The sequence below is a fragment of the Cydia amplana genome, chromosome Z (assembly GCF_948474715.1).
Source record: "Cydia amplana chromosome Z, ilCydAmpl1.1, whole genome shotgun sequence".
Taxonomy (NCBI): Eukaryota; Metazoa; Arthropoda; class Insecta; order Lepidoptera; family Tortricidae; genus Cydia; species Cydia amplana.
In genome coordinates this window covers 29954220-29972010 of record NC_086096.1, presented here as the reverse complement: position 1 = coordinate 29972010, position 17791 = coordinate 29954220, and the positions used below count along the sequence as shown (strand labels likewise).

General features: G+C 42.0%; 1 protein-coding gene across 7 annotated transcripts in view; it reads right to left on the bottom strand.

Annotated features, from left to right (window-relative positions):
• LOC134661872 (regulating synaptic membrane exocytosis protein 2) overlaps positions 1-17791 on the bottom strand; it is a 37635-nt gene that overhangs the window by 11832 nt on the left and 8012 nt on the right. For 3 of the 7 annotated variants that reach the window (XM_063518092.1, XM_063518091.1, XM_063518090.1), the window contains exons 4-5: positions 1842-1969; positions 954-1062 (exon numbers count right to left, since the gene is read on the bottom strand). In XM_063518092.1, the coding sequence (XP_063374162.1) occupies positions 954-1062; positions 1842-1969 (237 nt within the window). Of the gene's footprint in view, positions 1-953; positions 1063-1841; positions 1970-2352; positions 2501-5446; positions 5534-7835; positions 7969-9041; positions 9201-10127; positions 10266-10818; positions 11065-11873; positions 12005-13718; positions 13884-13971; positions 14189-15416; positions 15953-17791 lie in introns of those variants that run through there. The other 4 variants (XM_063518096.1, XM_063518094.1, XM_063518095.1 and 1 more) reach the window with 4 other exon arrangements.

Genomic DNA, 17791 nt, shown 5'->3' with positions numbered 1-17791 from the left:
GTGACTATCAAGATGGGGCTCGAACCGGAAGTCCCAGCCCGGCATGATCTACTCTTGTTTGGTAATTTCAAACATCTAAGCCCCGTTCTGCACGAGAATAACTGTATATTAGCAGGGAATACCTAATTAAAATGAAAAAAGGGCAATTGAATGCTAAAATGACGATCGGTGTCAGTATCAAGTGCTCGATATCAAACGTAAAGGTTTATAGTTTATCCAGAAATGAAACGAAACTTTGCTTGACAAAGATGAAGAGGGTGAGAAGGACCAAATTGGACATAATCCGAATCGAGTTTCAAAGGAACAGCTTTAATGGGTGTGGCGTCATTACCAAAAAGACTGCAACGAATATCACGTTCGCAGGGGCAGTGATTAATTGATCATATAACTAAATCACATTATAAATATCAACATTAGAAAACAATTCCACGGAAGGGACCCCAAATTATCGAAAAACCGTCAAAGGAATCTCCAGAAAACTCTTCTAACAGAGCAGAATATTTCGCTGAAAAAGACTCCGTTTGATGACCCCTAATGCACAGTTACATACATACCTATAGAAAAAGGAAACAATATCTGTGCAAAACTAAATGACTTGCTACATGTAGTTTACTACAGACCATTTACAATAAGCAACTAAAGGTGATGAAGGCAAATACTAGGGCTAAATTTAGGTTTCATTATTACTTAGAAATTTTAAATAAATGATGAATTCTAAGGGCTACATCAGCTACGTGATAATTACTGTAGGTCAAATGATATTAAGGTCTTATTTTATTATGCTCTTAACTTAACCAATTTGCGTCGATCGCTTAAGGCAAAAAGAAAGTACTGAATTTCGCTGAGAATGTACATTTAGAATTCGTATTTAGACATTAAAATTTGTTATTCCATAGATATGAACAACCACATTTTAGTGGTGTCCATGGGCAGGGCATTTTCGTGTTATTGACCTTGTGGCGTGCTTCGGTAGGTGAGTGTGGCGCCAATGTGGTGCGGGGCGATCCACTTACGTTCCTCTAGGTCCGCCGACACCTGCGCGCGGACCGCTCGTTGTGCACTCTGCACAAAAACAAAACATTCCTTACCGCATATTTTTTATATTATCTAGAAATTTAAGGTAGCTATATATTACGAAGAACAGAAAAGTACTGCATTGCATGGCGTGGTGTTTGGTAGGCCGAGGCTTGGTTAACTTTCACACTCAAACTCAGGTCGTGGAGAAGAATATTTAACTAATAAAATCTACTGAAAGTTATTGTTACGCTAGCTTTGAGACAAATGAGGCAAATCTGGATTCTCCTTACATTTTTAGCATATTACTTGTAGGCTTAAACGCCTACAAGTAATTTGCTAAAAATCTTATCTATGATACACTTTTGTATTATATACGTATGACTTTTCTGAAACACCATGTATTACGAATACATAAATTTGGCATTAAAGTTGGTTACATTTTCCCCATGTTTTTTCAAAAATCGAGAGTCTAATATTATAAGCGGGTATATTTGCATGGGGCCCTTCGTAAACTTAATCTAAGCCGGCAGGTATTTCAAAAAAGAATAGTGTTCATAAATTCGCTTTGCCACCTTTTTATTTTTTCTTATCTCACATTTTTATATTACAAATAAAAGATCGCATACTGGGTCGGAACACGAGCGGGTTGCTTGGCAGAAAATAAATTTCCCTTACTTTAAATAAAAAAACGGTTTTGTTTATTTCTACGGATGGTATAAAACCATTTTTTTTCAAAGGCTTGAATACTTGTTTGTTAGAATGTAGAACTAAGGAACACAAAAATATCAGAGCATGGTTGAACAAAGCTGTTGAATTATTTATACCTGGTGGGGTATTTGAGGCAGCTGTCGTTTCTTGGGGCTGGTGGTGGGCGTGGCGGTGGCGGAGCGCGACTGGAACCGCGGCGCGTACGCGTGAGTGGGGAGGCGCGTCGCCTCGCGCTCCTCGCACACTGCAACACAAGCTCCGTCAGCACTCGGCCGCCCCGGCTCAGCCGTGACCACTCTTTCACTAATCACTTTAGTAGTTAGCAGTAATAGATCATGCAAGAGATCATGATGAAGGTTCGTTACATCGGTGCGATGTGCACACGATTATTATCGTAATCCCGCGTGCACAATGCAGTCTAAAAAAAATAGTTACAGTTAGCGTGCTCGTAGTCAAGAACGGGACGAGGGCAGTGGAAGATGCGTGAAAACAAAAATAAAGAGGAACAGAGCGAGGAAGTCGATAGTAAGTGGTAGTAAAGTGATAATGAGCGGAGGCGGCGACGCGGTTGTCCCGGCGGTAGTGTTCCGTGCGGGGTGGGCCCGCGTATGAGTGAGGCGTGGGCACCTGGGACACCTGGGCCACCTGTGTAGCGCCACGAGCCGTCGCGGTCGGCTGGCGGGGACAGCGAGCGCCGCGGCGACTTGCTGCGCGCGCGCGCCGGCCGCGCGCCCGCCGCCGCCGACTGCGACCGCCCCGTGCTGTAGCCGCCGCTCTGTGTACAACCAACACATCAACTACTTGCCGGGTTTTACCAAAACTTGTAGGTAACATAACGAACAAAAACTTAATGTAAAGCTCATATCTTCTGTGATATGTTTATCTTCCCTCTCCATTATCTTACTACATTTGCACCGGGCTGTTTGTCTGGTCTTATCTTGATATATTAATTTTATTATAACTCTATTCAAATTAGGCATATGAAATCCTATTCTAGGTCATGAGTACCTCTATACTCATCATTTTTGTTATTTTTTTTCGATTTCGATTCAGATGAACACTTTTTTGCGAGTACCTAGCTAGGTATTCCTTATGTCAGATAAACATTTTTGAAGTGAAAACTTCTTTAGCGGCGCTGGGCACTTTTTGAGGTGGGGAAAAAATGATAAACTCGAGACAGCGTAAGGTGATCACGTGACCGTATGGTTTAGATGGCCACTCATTTAGATGGCATTTAAATTAATAAAGAAAAACTCAATGACATTACATGAAAAAGGTTCTAATCTTGTACGGGCTGAAATACGAGGATCTCACAGTTACATTCTAATTTTATATCACTCAAATATAATTCAATAAAGCTACATCTTGATGAAATGGCTAATAAAAGTGAACTCTAGTACTGGTGAATAAAACTCAAAATATCATGACCAAATATATTTAGATGCGAGGTCTGCAAGGTAACTTTACAATTTCTATTCGAATTTTAAACAATTAACGCTACAAATTTAAGCTCACTGGCCAGCAATTTCGGAACTAAAGTTTTTCAATAGAAAGGAGGATGGGTCAATTATACATAGTGCTGCAGATATTTTGGACTAGTCATTGAGTTTTCACTTCTGTCGGCACTCCCGGAGTGCAACCCGTTGTTTTTTATATATCATAAAATCTCGAGACATTGCGTTTAGCTTACATGCCTGCAACCTCGTTTTAGACAGCTAACAATAAGTAATCCAAATGTAAGCTTTCTCGTCTCTGTCAAAGAGAGGAATGTCCGGTTTACTTCACCTTCCACACAGTGTTACCATATTTATTCTACCCCAGAGATAATTAAGAAAGATCATTAAAATTATTAATTCAATCGTGCGCCTAGCTGGAACGGTACGCGGTACACAGTTCATAGTTTCTATGTGAATTGCCACACGGACGACGGACATGACGAAAGTGCAAGACGTCCGACATACGTTTATTGCCAATTCGGCTGCCTACCTTAAAACGACTTGATTTTATGCAATTAAAGACTGCTATAATTATTATTTGACCAAAGATCCATTTGACTACCTACCTATGTGTGGAGGACTATGTGAGGAGATGTGTGAAGTACAGCGCTGTACGGTTATATTATGCGGTAACTCTAGTTGGCATAAATTGATGTTAGACAATTCAGTTACGACAGAACGGAAAAAGCCATCAGAGCCATCTTCTTCAGCTGTCATAGTCGGGAGCACGATTTTTTCTTTGACCTTACACATTTTACGCAATACATTAATCTTTTTGGTATTCACATCTATGAAATCGGAAACCGATCTTATGAGCTTATTATGACTTATTTGCGATTACGATTATATAAACATGCAAGTTGGATTAAGCACGTATTCAGATTTTAATATGATGCCAATACACCCCACCTCCGTCGCGCGACGTGCTGCTGAGTTTGGTATGATATTGTTATCGGATGTTTAAAATCTGAATACCTAATTGCCTATGCTTCGCTGTGAGGTGAGGATAGTAAATAAGCCTAAGGGCTGAATTCAACTTGTTTCCTGATACCTTGTCCCATCGTCACTTTATGGCCAATTTTAAGAAAAGTAGAGATTGCAAACTATTATGTTCTTTTAATTCCCTTTTTTTATTTGCTTGCTCTGAGTTACATCAGCTTCTCATTTCGTTCGCTAGGTAAGTCATAGAAAGTTGGAACGTTAGACAATTCATAGCAAATATCAGAAATTCAGAACCCCCAGATTCATCGGAAACGATATTTAATTGTGTCTAATTAGCGATGTTGTTAATTATCAAGAAACAATGTCGAACTATGAAATGAACACGCATTTTTATTTAAAAAAAATAGATATTTTTTTATAATGCGGCTTAAGATGCGTTCAGATCTGGCGAATGAACTCCGAGTAAGCACGCATGGAAATCTGCTGTAGATTGGGTGTTTTATGCGGGGGCATTGCATGAGTTGCGCAATCTGAAGCAGTGTGCACTCACGGCGCATTCTGGACGCACCTTAAGTGTGCAAACTGAATGGACGCTGAAGCGGGGCAACCAGCGGAGGGTGCAGTGCGGAGTCCAAGTTAAAAAATGCAAACATATGCGAACGGTTTCAGTAAAGCTTTGGATTCCTCCGAAAGCGGTGCCGTCATATAGCGGCCGTCATATCTGTGCGGCCGTCATATAGCGGCCGCAAAAGACGGCCGTCTTTACGGTGACGACATGTGGAAAGTACCACGGCGTCATAATACACTGTCAGCCACCAAGGTCAAAGCGGCAAATTTGAAAAATGTAGGCGCGAAGGGATATCGTCCCATAGAAAATTTGAATTTCGCGCCTTTTCCTACTGACAAGATTTGCTTGATCATCTATAATTTACTTGGAGGATGAAATATCATCAGAAGAGGAAAATAATCGTAGTACGGAATCATTTATTCAAATCTCGTGTCATTTATTCAAAATGGCGTCACCGCTATCTAATAAAACGTTCACGAAACTATCGATACCGTTATGACGGCCGTCATCTTACGTTACGTTGACAATCAACGTAACGTAACGCCGTCTAGGAAACCGCGCCATCTTGTTTACATAGACAACGTTCTAGTGACGTCATTCAACGCTATATAGCGGCCGTCATATTACGGCACCGTTTTCGGAGGAATCCAAAGCTTAAGTCGACGCGCCGCTGGACGCCCGCCACTGAGTACACAAGAGCAAGCGTGCGACTCACTCTGTCCCTGGTCATGCCGGCGGCGCGCACGCGCCCGGCGGGCGACATGTCGCGACGGCTGCAGCGCGCGCCTTCCGTCTCCATGCGCTGTCACCAACAAAACAACTAAAACTCTGCTACCTACTACTGGCGAGGCGCCCATACGAGTCATAAATACGACTCAAATTCAACTGAGTTGAGTTATTTGTACAGCATCTGTTATATCTGAAGAAGTTCCCATATTTGGGAATAGCAAATTACTGATACCGTCAATATAAATTAGGTGTACTCAAATACATTACAGATACACATGTTAAGAGGACAGCGGACGACCGCTTCTCCGTACAAACGTACTAGTCCCCATTTCCCTTCCTCGATATTGACTTTATGGAAAAAAAAATACACACCTTAAATATTGTCATTAACCATAGTTTAGTTGTGCCTCTTCGTTTCCCTTTTTTAGATTATATATTTATTTATTATAAAATTTTGGAGCGGAAAACAAATTCCATACTAGTTTTTAAAAACGAAGGGGCAATGATATGGTTAATAAAATATAAACTCGCGTATTTTTTTCTGTAATGTTACTTTTACTATGTACATATATCGAGAAATATGTTCAGACTTAAAGTGGGCTCGATGGACGCCTTGCCACGCTATTCAGCTAGGTAGAGCCGGATCAACAATAAGCCACAATAATTGTTGGGAAACTAACTGGAATTTGGAAACAAGTTTAGTTTTAGAATTGATAGGGGTTGTTATTTAGAATCATAAAATGTGTCGACGCATGACAAAATTACCAAAGTCTAAAATTAGTCGCATTTTGGTACAATTTGACAATAGGCTGTCATATATTAAATATGTACGTACTGTAAACCAATTAATAATTTTGCGTGGACTTAAGCGATTTTGATATACATCGACAAATGTGTAGGTATATTATAAATAAGTACGTCATGTTTCACTTGTGCTACTATAATGATCCCCGAAGATCTACTGTGCCGAATTTTGAATTAATTAATTAATTCTTGTAGCTTAATCCGGCCAGGGACCATTTCTTGAAAGCTTGCAACCGTTAGCATTACCGTATTAAGTTATGTTTTATTAATTTATTTAGAAATATTTAGATTATCATTAGTATTATTTATGAGTAACAAGCTTTCCTAAAACGGGCTCCAAGTCTACTTAACATGAAATGCTAGTACTGACTGATTTGTGATTTTACAAAAGTCATTGTGGTCCTATTGTCATGGGGTAACTAGTTGTAGGTAAATAATGTAGTGATGTTGCTGCGAGCTTTGATAAAAATAGCGAAATCTTAGCGCAACGAATGTAGGTAAACACTAAATATTCCTATATATACTATTTAATTAATACGCATATTTATATGATCCTATTTTGTTTGTCACGCTAAGAAGTCGCAAAGTACATAGAAACATGCTGATAAGTTGATAACAGATTGAATATTATGCGAATATCAAAAAAGTTAAAGGAAGTATTAAATACGTCTACGTACCTATTAATTATACAGGTATACGCTGTGTGTATACAGGTACATACGTAATTTATAGTTTGTCGAATCGTTGAAAAAGAGTATTACAAGTTATCTGCTACACGAACACGTTACTATGAAATGAAGACACGCGTGGGGTCTACGGACCTTTTTCACTTTGTAGCGGAGACGTGCTACAGGTGACGTAGGCGTGCATATTCGGCGTGATTTTATATCGATTTGCAAGCAGTGCATCTCCCGCGCTACCATATTATATTACTTATTTGTTACATTTCTATAAGTACCTATACTGGCGGATTTCATTTATATTGATTTAACTATGGGACCATATTGTTCATAATTAGGGCTCATAGTTCATCTTCTGGGCAAATTGGCCTATTGTGGCACTTTTTTCTTTTTATAAAGATAATATAGGTCGGATTCGTTTAATCACAACTTGATTGTATGTTGAATCATATAAAAATACTAAAAGTTACTGGAAACGTGTTCTAAAATACATAAACAAATACTAAATTTGGGGTAGTCGCTTAGTTGTTCATCTATTACTTCTATTAGTGTCACTACCGCCCTATGACTCCAGTGTTTTGTTTATGTTTTATCGCAGTTAGGTGAAAACTTGTGTCCGTAGAAGCAAAATGAAGAATTAATTTTATACTACACCAGCTCTCGTAAAGGTTATCTTTATACTTCAAACTCTGATGAGAAAGTTGCGTTTTATCCACAAGAGTGGCAAAGTAATCTGATGCAAATTTTGAGTGGTTTCCTACTGTAGACCTAATGGTTATAGTTAATAAAGTTCATTTAAATTTGATTTTGTGGACGTCGACGGCGGCGACAGGTGCTCGCCGTCCTAGCCACTTGTTCTCAGCTGCGCCTGCGATAAGTGAGATGACTAACCTCGTGGGGCGGCGGAGGGCTGGAGCTGGACGCGAGGCTGGACAGCGAGTGGTGGCGGCGCAGGTCGCACTCGCTGGGCGTGTCTGAGTCCGACAGCCGCGACGTGGACGTCGACGGCGGCGACAGGTGCTCGCCGTCCTTGCCACTTGTTCTCAGCTGCGCCTGCGATAAGTCGAGATGACTAACCTCGTGGGGCGGCGGAGGGCTGGAGCTGGACGCGAGGCTGGACAGCGAGTGGTTGCGGCGCAGGTCGCACTCGCTGGGCGTGTCTGAGTCCAACAGCCGCGACGTGGACGTCGACGGCGGCGACAGGTGCTCGCCGTCCTAGCCACTTGTTCTCAGCTGCGCCTGCGATAAGTCGAGATGACTAACCTCGTGGGGCGGCGGAGGGCTGGAGCTGGACGCGAGGCTGGACAGCGAGTGGTGGCGGCGCAGGTCGCACTCGCTGGGCGTGTCTGAGTCCGACAGCCGCGACGTGGACGTCGACGGCGGCGACAGGTGCTCGCCGTCCTAGCCACTTGTTCTCAGCTGCGCCTGCGATAAGTCGAGATGACTAACCTCGTGGGGCGGCGGAGGGCTGGAGCTGGACGCGAGGCTGGACAGCGAGTGGTGGCGGCGCAGGTCGCACTCGCTGGGCGTGTCTGAGTCCGACAGCCGCGACGTGGACGTCGACGGCGGCGACAGGTGCTCGCCGTCCTAGCCACTTGTTCTCAGCTGCGCCTGCGATAAGTCGAGATGACTAACCTCGTGGGGCGGCGGAGGGCTGGAGCTGGACGCGAGGCTGGACAGCGAGTGGTGGCGGCGCAGGTCGCACTCGCTGGGCGTGTCTGAGTCCGACAGCCGCGACGTGGACGTCGACGGCGGCGACAGGTGCTCGCCGTCCTAGCCACTTGTTCTGCGCTGCGCCTGCGACAGGTGCTCGCCGTCCTAGCCACTTGTTCTGCGCTGCGCCTGCGATAAGTCGAGATGACTAACCTCGTGGGGCGGCGGAGGGCTGGAGCTGGACGCGAGGCTGGACAGCGAGTGGTGGCGGCGCAGGTCGCACTCGCTGGGCGTGTCCGAGTCCGACAGCCGCGACGTGGACGTCGACGGCGGCGACAGGTGCTCGCCGTCCTAGCCACTTGTTCTGCGCTGCGCCTGCGACAGGTGCTCGCCGTCCTAGCCACTTGTTCTGCGCTGCGCCTGCGATAAGTCGAGATGACTAACCTCGTGGGGCGGCGGAGGGCTGGAGCTGGACGCGAGGCTGGACAGCGAGTGGTGGCGGCGCAGGTCGCACTCGCTGGGCGTGTCCGAGTCCGACAGCCGCGACGTGGACGTCGACGGCGGCGACAGGTGCTCGCCGTCCGCTTCCTCTTCGCGGTAGCGCTGAATCACCACATTTTATTACATTATATTTTATCTTATAAAAGTATGGAATTGCTTCGTAACGAAAAGCTTACGCTTCGATCGTATACGGTTCATATATGTGACAGTAATAAAATCCTAGATTATCAAAAATAAAAATATTTTTACTCGTAAATACACATAATTTTTACTTTGTATGAAAGAGTATTTTGGTAGTATGCAAGTAGTAGGTATAAATCCTGCGTTTCCATTAAAATGTACAACTGTGCCACAACAATTAAATTGTAAATGTCAATACCTATACAAGTCCTATATGCGATCCAATTGATGGTACCTACTGCAAACAATGCTGAGCACGTTCGTAGCATTAGGTATATCGCTGCGCGGCGGTGCGGCCTGTTTGCTAAGTATCTACCCATGTTTGCATGATTACAATCAAATACGTTGAAATACAATACGACATACATTCATACCATGTCCAAAGAAAGATATTTCTTTTGTATACGAAACGTATTTTAGGTACGTTTTAACATTAATTTTTTATTATGTATGCTACTATACTAACATATATATGGATTATGCCTGAAATAAATTATTATTTACCCAATTTAATTTGATTGAAAAATGGCGTTCTAAAATTTACTGTGACTATAAAACTTACTTTGACAATACGCCTCTATAATAAAATTATCTTTGCTTCTAGTCAAAAGTCTTTATAGTTACATGTACTCGTGTTAAATTTAGGCCCTTCCCCTACACGTACCTACTACATGAGATAATTGAAAGTTTGTACGGAACCCTCAGTGCGCGAGTTAAACGAACTCGCACTTGACCGGTTTTTTATTTTGACGCAGTCTGATACGCTAGTTTTGATACTGACTGTCCATACCAAATAACTCAATACCTATTATTACTAATAATTAGCATAAATGACCCTAGTAAACTTACGCTAAAACTGGAGTTTTCTTCATGTGGCTTTAAAGGGTACCAGCAGGGCTCGTTATTCATCACCACCGTGTCCAAGTCCAGGAGGGCTTCACCCAGGAAATCGTTTGGCCCATAGCGGTTCAGATCCCAAACTGTTACCTACAGAAGAGTATTCTTATAATTTTCTGTTTGGTGGCGTTTGCGTAGAAAAAGCTACTGCGACACATCTCATATTTGTTACATGTTGTTAAGAACCCATCAACGTGCACACTAGCGCCACTGCTAAATAATCATGATCATTTCAATTTAACGAAAGATATTTAATAAAAGGGGGCCGCTACGTACTGTATCTTGTATTAAAGTACCTTTTGAATACATCAAATTAGTTTCTATGTTGCTGGATTCGTCAATCTATAAACGCAAAACAAAGACGGCCGTTTTAACTTTGGACGCATAGATTGACGAATCCAGCAACATAGAAACTAGTTTGATGTATTCAAAAGGTACTTTAATACAAGATACAGTACGTAGCGGCCCCCCTTTTAAAATATATTTTGTTAAATTGAAATAATCACGATTATTTAGCAGTGGCGCTAGTGTGCACGTTGATGGGCTCTTAAGTGATCAGCTAAAAAAAATCTCCTACTGACGTATCTTGATACGGAGTATGATTATTTGTGTTGATCAAAATCAACGAAATCGTAGTACTTACCTCCAATATCCGTTTCTTTATATCGGTGATACGTATGCCGCAGTACACGAAGGTCTGGTTCCACCTTGGTTCCAGCGTGTTGGCGAGAGTCCTCGTCCGCCGTTTGCTCTTCTCGCTCTTGTCGGGCAGCAGGAAGATCTTCGCGTACGGGCAGCGCGTGGTGCCGTCCGGCCGGGGGCAGAGCCCGCTGGCCGACACTACTGTTAACACCAGCTGCAGGGCGCTGATGTCCAAGTATACTTTCAACTGGACGGAAACAGACACTTCATTGGGATATGTGCACGAGATTTTATTAAATATGCTTTCCTTATAACCCTTCAAGTTGCTTTTTAATTCGAAAGTACCTAGTTTAATTTTCAAATAAAAATAATAAGTACAATTACAAAATCCTGAAGTAAAATAGTCACATAAAATCCATTGTTCGGGATTAGGAACAGTCAGCAGCAGAAGTTGCTAAGCGGGAGAGGGGTTCAAAATGACTGACAACGGTCTTATTCTCTTAACAATAACGTCGCGTCAAGTTCATTTTAACACCTCGCCCGCTTAGCACCTTCTGCTGCCGACTGTACATAGTAGCTGTTATTTTGGCAATTGCTAATAATAAAATGAAATAACAACCAAACTACTTCTACTAGGTATCTAACCAAGCAAACCGCTCGATAACCAACATACGAGATTTAGGGTACGTTTTTGATACTTATTTAGGTTTTTCATATTTACTATTATTTAGATTATAAAAAGGTTTAAAAAGGTGGCAAAATCTACAAAATCATGTTGTTTAATAAAAAATATAATAAATCGAGAAAACATCAGTATTTGATTACTTCTATTTTGCGTTTTAGTATACCTAATCAAAGAAAAAATGGATGTATACAATATGATAACCGAATGTTTATTCCATAAAACGTAGGTATTCCTATAGGTATTACCATACTTGACACAAATAGTACTTTGGTGAAATGAGTAAACGGCGTATTCGACCTTTTGCATAGGTACCATGCTTCTGCGTGAATAACGTGCTAATGATTAAGACGATTAAGTATTAAAAAGTGTACCTGTATCCGACCGGCGACGTGTGCGCTATGGTGGTGGCGCGGGCGGCGACGCGCGTGCACGTCGGGCGAGCCGGGCGACGTCACCAGCACGCTGGGGTTCTCGCATCCCCCCATCACCTCCGTGTACACTTCTGCACGGTACAACAATCTCGCTAGAACAAAGTCTCGCTACAACCAACTTAATTATGCTGCCCTTGCCCGACCCTGTATATTGCCTTTTGTAACCCCTTTTACCTCGGCACAGAATAAATAATAGTACTAAGTACAGAAGACTCACTCTGTAACAAAACGCGTCTGTTACGATCAGCACAGATATGGCCGCTAGGTGGCGACAGCGCCACGCGCGGCTTATGGCTTTCCCTAAAAGTGGGGCCGAACGGATGTACTTTTAGCTACCTGTAGCAAAGCGACGAAATCACGGAGTGAGACACGCCTGATCTCGGTCACGAAAAAACGGTGTACTTATAGGTAAAAATCTTTACAAAAGCTATGGTTCCTAGGATAGCGGTGCCGTCATATAGCGGCCGTCTCCATACACCATACTACTCCATCCATATTTAGCCGTATTATTTTGTGAGGGCACCGCTATCGTAGGAAAACAGAGCTTAAGCCCTTCTTGCGTGTAGTTATGTACAGAAAACGCATAAACATAAGCAAGGACGATACACTAAATAATATTACGGTAATACACGATATGCCATTACGCGATACACTCACTCTCGCTTCTTCAGCTTTGAAAAGCTCATAACTTTGGCGCGGATTTGTACTAATAAATGTATGTAGTAGAATATTTAATCAGCTTTCATTTGATACTACTCATATGTATTTGAAATTAACTGTTTGTGTGTAATTTGCTTTTTGTTTGTAATGAGGAGGCAGGTATTATTTCACTATTAATATAAAGTTTGGTTTCTGTACTTAACATATTTTTAATTTTTTACAAATTTATAGTTTTGAATTTTGTCTTTGTAGCTTTGATTTGTAGTATAAGGCGATATCAAAAAATTTCAAAGTTCTCGGTGAACGGGAAGTACCTTATAATTTTAGATTCCCCTGAGAGTCTCGAAATATAGGTTTTTTCGTGGCATAACCGGTTTCACAGTTTCAAGGGACTGTATAGCTGAGTATATGGTTTTAATTTCAACTCAATACCTTCACGCCTTCCCGAGATAAAGAATCTTGAGAGACAGACAGACGGACGGACAACAAAGTGATCCTATAAGGGTTCCTTTTTTTCTTTTGAGGTACGCAACCCTAAAAAACCAGGCGATCCTAGTTTAATGTTAGGCGGGGTGTAGCAATTAAATAGGTAGTGAAGTCATTGTACTTCACCATGAACGACCATGAATAGTAACGGATGAAACTGGGCGTCAAAAGTATCTACTTACCTATTAAATAGATAATTTAGAACGTAAACTGTCCCCATAGCCAACATGCCAATCGCTAACGCTCCGTAGCGAACGAAACGCAACTGTCACTGTCGCACTAATTTGGAAGAGTTATAGAGAGACACAAAGCGATTCGATGGCGAAGGGCTAGCGATCGTCACCATGGCTAGGCCACCTGGGCGCGTAGCCAACAAGCCAATCGTTAACGCACCGTAGCGTGTATCGTAGTCATCTGTCTCTATCGCTCTTCCCCACTAGTGCGATAGTGACAGTTGCGTTACGTTCGTTACGGAGCGTTAACGATGGCACTTTGGCTACGCACCCTGTGCAGATATAATTCTATTTGTAAAAATATTAGAAGATGTCACTTTTGGAGCATTGTGTCATCCACTACTATTGATGTAGACTGTATCAACCTGAGAGACATTTTGTAGAATGTGTGTAAAAGTTGCAGTACCTTTGTGTGTCCTCCACTGCGGAGCGAGGGGGCGCGCGGCGGGCAGCGGGCGCGCCACGAGCAGCTCCACGTGTGAGTCGTGCTTGCTGTCCGCCACCACCGCCGCCACTTCCTCCGCGCTGCGGTTTTGCAGGGGCATTCCGTTCCATTGCAGCACCTCATCGCCTGGTGATCGAGTTCAGTTAAGTATACATATTGTTTCATATCCAGGGATGCAATATGGCACGTCATAGAGAATTAAATTTTTATCTACCTGTCCTCAGTTGGCCCTCCAAGTCCGCGATGGAGCCCTTCTTGACTTTCTCGACGATGGCGCCGCGTGTGCCATCGGACAGCATCTTGCCCCCTACGACCTTAAGGCCCAAGATGGCGGCGGAGGAGTGTCCGCTGCCTTCCACGACACTCTTGCGTAACACCATGTGTCCGACCATGCGCGAGCCGTCGGTCGACACCTGCCAGCTCAGCGGGAACTGCCGTAGGTAATGCACAAAGGCTTATAATAAAACCCTCTTATCACGAGTTAATACGTATAGGTATAAATTTTTTACTTGATATATTTTATTCTCAATAGACATTGAACTGCTATAGGTAGAACTATGCATGCTCACAAAAGAACTCTGAAGTTATCAAGTTACACGCAAAGAACATACATTTTATTCAGAAATAGAAATTATATACATTGTTTAGTTAAGTTTTAACATGAAATAAGCTCGACATTTGGCTCGAGCCGGGCGGGCTTAGAGCAGAAGGTAATAATAATAAAATTAATAAATTTGCAACACAATGGGTGTGTACGTGCAGCGTACATCTAGGTGCACATTTAATTTGCAACGTGCATGCGTGGCAATGCAACCGTGCTACAGCCAAACATAAACATAAAACAATCACTCACGAATCTTGCGCTCACAAGAATATACCCTACTGCCATTTAGTTATCGTATCCAAAAACTATTTTTTCTACTCCAGCACTTAAATGTGTCAATTAAATGACTGACAGTGATATCTAAAGCAATGTCATTTGAATGCTTTGTCTATAGGCTCATAAGATGACTGCTAGCAGTCATCTTATGAGTATAATACAACTGCTTTTTTTTTTTTAAAGATACAAGTTCCGATCATCTTGATTGAAAGAGGTATGTTTTCATTTACAATAATAAGTCTTTTTTTTTAAATAATAACTCAATTTTTTTTAAATAATAACTCTTTTTTTTTAATAATAACTTTTTTTTTAATAACTTTTTTTTTTTTTTTTTTTTGCTGCAGCTGTCATAGAAAAAGTAATGTATGCAACAGCTCATAATTGGTTCTTAAAATTCTCGGGTCTTTTTTTACAAAACTCGACTACGTCTCGTTTTGTAACTTCGACCCTTGAATTTTAAGAACCCTTATTATATCACTGTTGCATAAACTACTATACTATATCACAAGTGAATTATACATATATTTATACATATAATATAACTACCTTTCTCTCCATAGCATGACTTAAATGATTTGAGCGAAGAAGGCAAAATCAAGGTTACTATTTTACAACGACGCTAGACGCTATTTAACTAAATTGTACCTTACGGGTAAATCATAAAAAAGCAACGTAATGTTGCAAACTCTGGGTGGACTGAATCAGGTGTGAACGGCACTGTAGTTAAACAAAATGTGAAGCGGCTATGGGAAATGAATCAATATGGATTCACAAAGTACCTTAGGGCAGTCGCCCCTGTTCGAGTCTTCGCTGGAGGTGAAGGTGCTAGAGGTATCGATGCCCGAGTCTTTAGTAGCGGAGTCCTGGCTGGTCTGGCGCTCAGACTCCCAGCGCAGCGAGGCCCAGTCGTGGGGTGCGCCAGACGCGTCGCGACCGCCCCTCGGAAATGTCGCAGCGCCCTCGTGTCCGTCGAAGCGGACTGTTTTTTTTCTCCTCTCGGTAAAGCGTCGGTTGTCAGAGGAGTCTTCCCACAGATAGGCACTCTTATAAACGGCACGGTCCGGGCGCGGGCCCTCGGCGAGCGCGAGCGGGCGCAGGTAGGCGCCCTCGCCGTCGTCGCGTGCGCGCCAGCGGCAGTCCGTGACAGAGTCGAAGCTGCGTCCACCGGTGGGCGCAGGTCGTAAATCGAACATACCGCGCGCCTCCGCTTCGTATGTGCTTGCAGCATGATTAGTCAAATTGTAATAATTGTTGGCTACTACGCTGGCGCTGCGCAGGTGTGGGTGCCGTAGCGTCGCGCACGCCTCTAGTTGTCCTAAGGATAACATCGTATAAATAGCAAAGGTACAATTAAGTTACTAACTTGCGTCCGAATAATGAGTAGTACTTCGCGCCCGTACGCGCCCAGAATCGTTGTTATAACTGCGATGTGACTTTTCAATAGTAATTCACGACCTGACTAAGCGCATGATCAACCCATCGATTGGGATTGAAACTTTGTAATGAGTGCAGTCCTCTGCCGAAAAAGAAATCAATTGAAAGCGGTGATCACGCACAAGCGGAAAGAATGTGTGTTTACCAGATAATACAATAAAACAACAATCAAAAATAAAACACACGTTCACACAATCTAACGCAAGTCTGTAGTCAAATGTATACACTTCTTTTCGCTCAAGCATGCGATTTTATTTGAACCATAAATTTGATGAACATAGGCAAACTCGAACGATGTACGACGTGGCGTAAAAAGACATTTTAACTACTTAATATAACAAGAACTAGAACTTACTTACAAGGAGGGGTACCCAACTGGTCGGCTCCAATTTGATTTATTTTTATATATTTATGTTATAGAGTAGTCTAAAATAACAGTCACGTATTTTTTTTAGCTGCCCATACGCAACTTACTGGGAGAAATTGGCCTCCAAAGTACTGAAAAGTGGCAAAACGCTCTAACTTCTATAGAGAGTTTTGTTGAAGCAAATTGCTAGTCAATTACTGGTTTCAATATTATGTTGGAGAACATAAAAAGATAATGGAGACGTGTTTTGCTATTTCGGCTCAAATTCAGTTTCATACTTGTCATCGTTTCACGCGCCTTACTTCAGTACCGTGTGTTCACGGCGTCGCCCGCCCGGCGCCGCCCACACGTTGCCGCGCGCCTGCAGCTCCGCGTTCACCACGATACCGCGCGCCTAACAGGGTATTCAAATGTACACTCAGGATCTTTGATGTTTTAAAATATGCTAGGATTTAATGTCCAAACCGGTTAACAACCATGACAACATTCTTCACTACCGGGAAGTTTTCAGTTTTCACGATAAAATAACCAACGTGAAGTTCGAGTGAAATGATAAGAAGTATGAAACTCTGAAGTGTGTTTTTTTTTGTAAAATATAAGTTTGAGCCAAAATAACAAAACACGTGTCCATTATTTTTTCATGTTCTCCAACAAAATATTAAAATCAGTAATTAACTAGCAATTTGCTTGAACAAAACTCTCTATAGAAGTTAGAGCGTTCTGCCACTTATCAGTACTTTGGAGGCCAATTTCTCCCAGTAAGTTGCGTATGGGCAGTTAAAAAAAAACGTGTCTGTTATTTTAGACTACTCTATAACAAATATAAAAATAAATCAAATCGGAGCCGACCAGTTGGGTACCCTTCCTTGTTAGTGTTTTGAAAATTATATCAATCATTAAAAACAATTGCCGGTTAAAATTTTAGAGCAAGGATGCTCTAAAATTTTAACCGGCAATTGTTTTTAATGATAAAAAAGTACCGTAAAGTAAGTAAGTTCTACAGTAATTATACTGTAGTCTATAATATATGTATGTAACAAGTTTTCTGCAGTAGAAGCTGAAGTTTGTTGTAGAGTAGATTATTTTTGTACAAGGCACTTTTTTATTCTTTGGATCTTGTAGGTACGTATGTAATTGTGTTGTTACTAGTGAACATTTATTTTTGGTTCAAATAAAAAGAAACAGAAGAATGAAACGGGCCTAACCATGCTTATGAAGGTATCATTTATACGAGTATATACTGAATGAATAGGTACCTATCTAAGTAGGTAAATAAGAAAGCCGGTATTTTTACAAACGACTGTTTGTTATAACTTATCATAAGCACGTTTAGGTATAATCAAACGAAGTGAC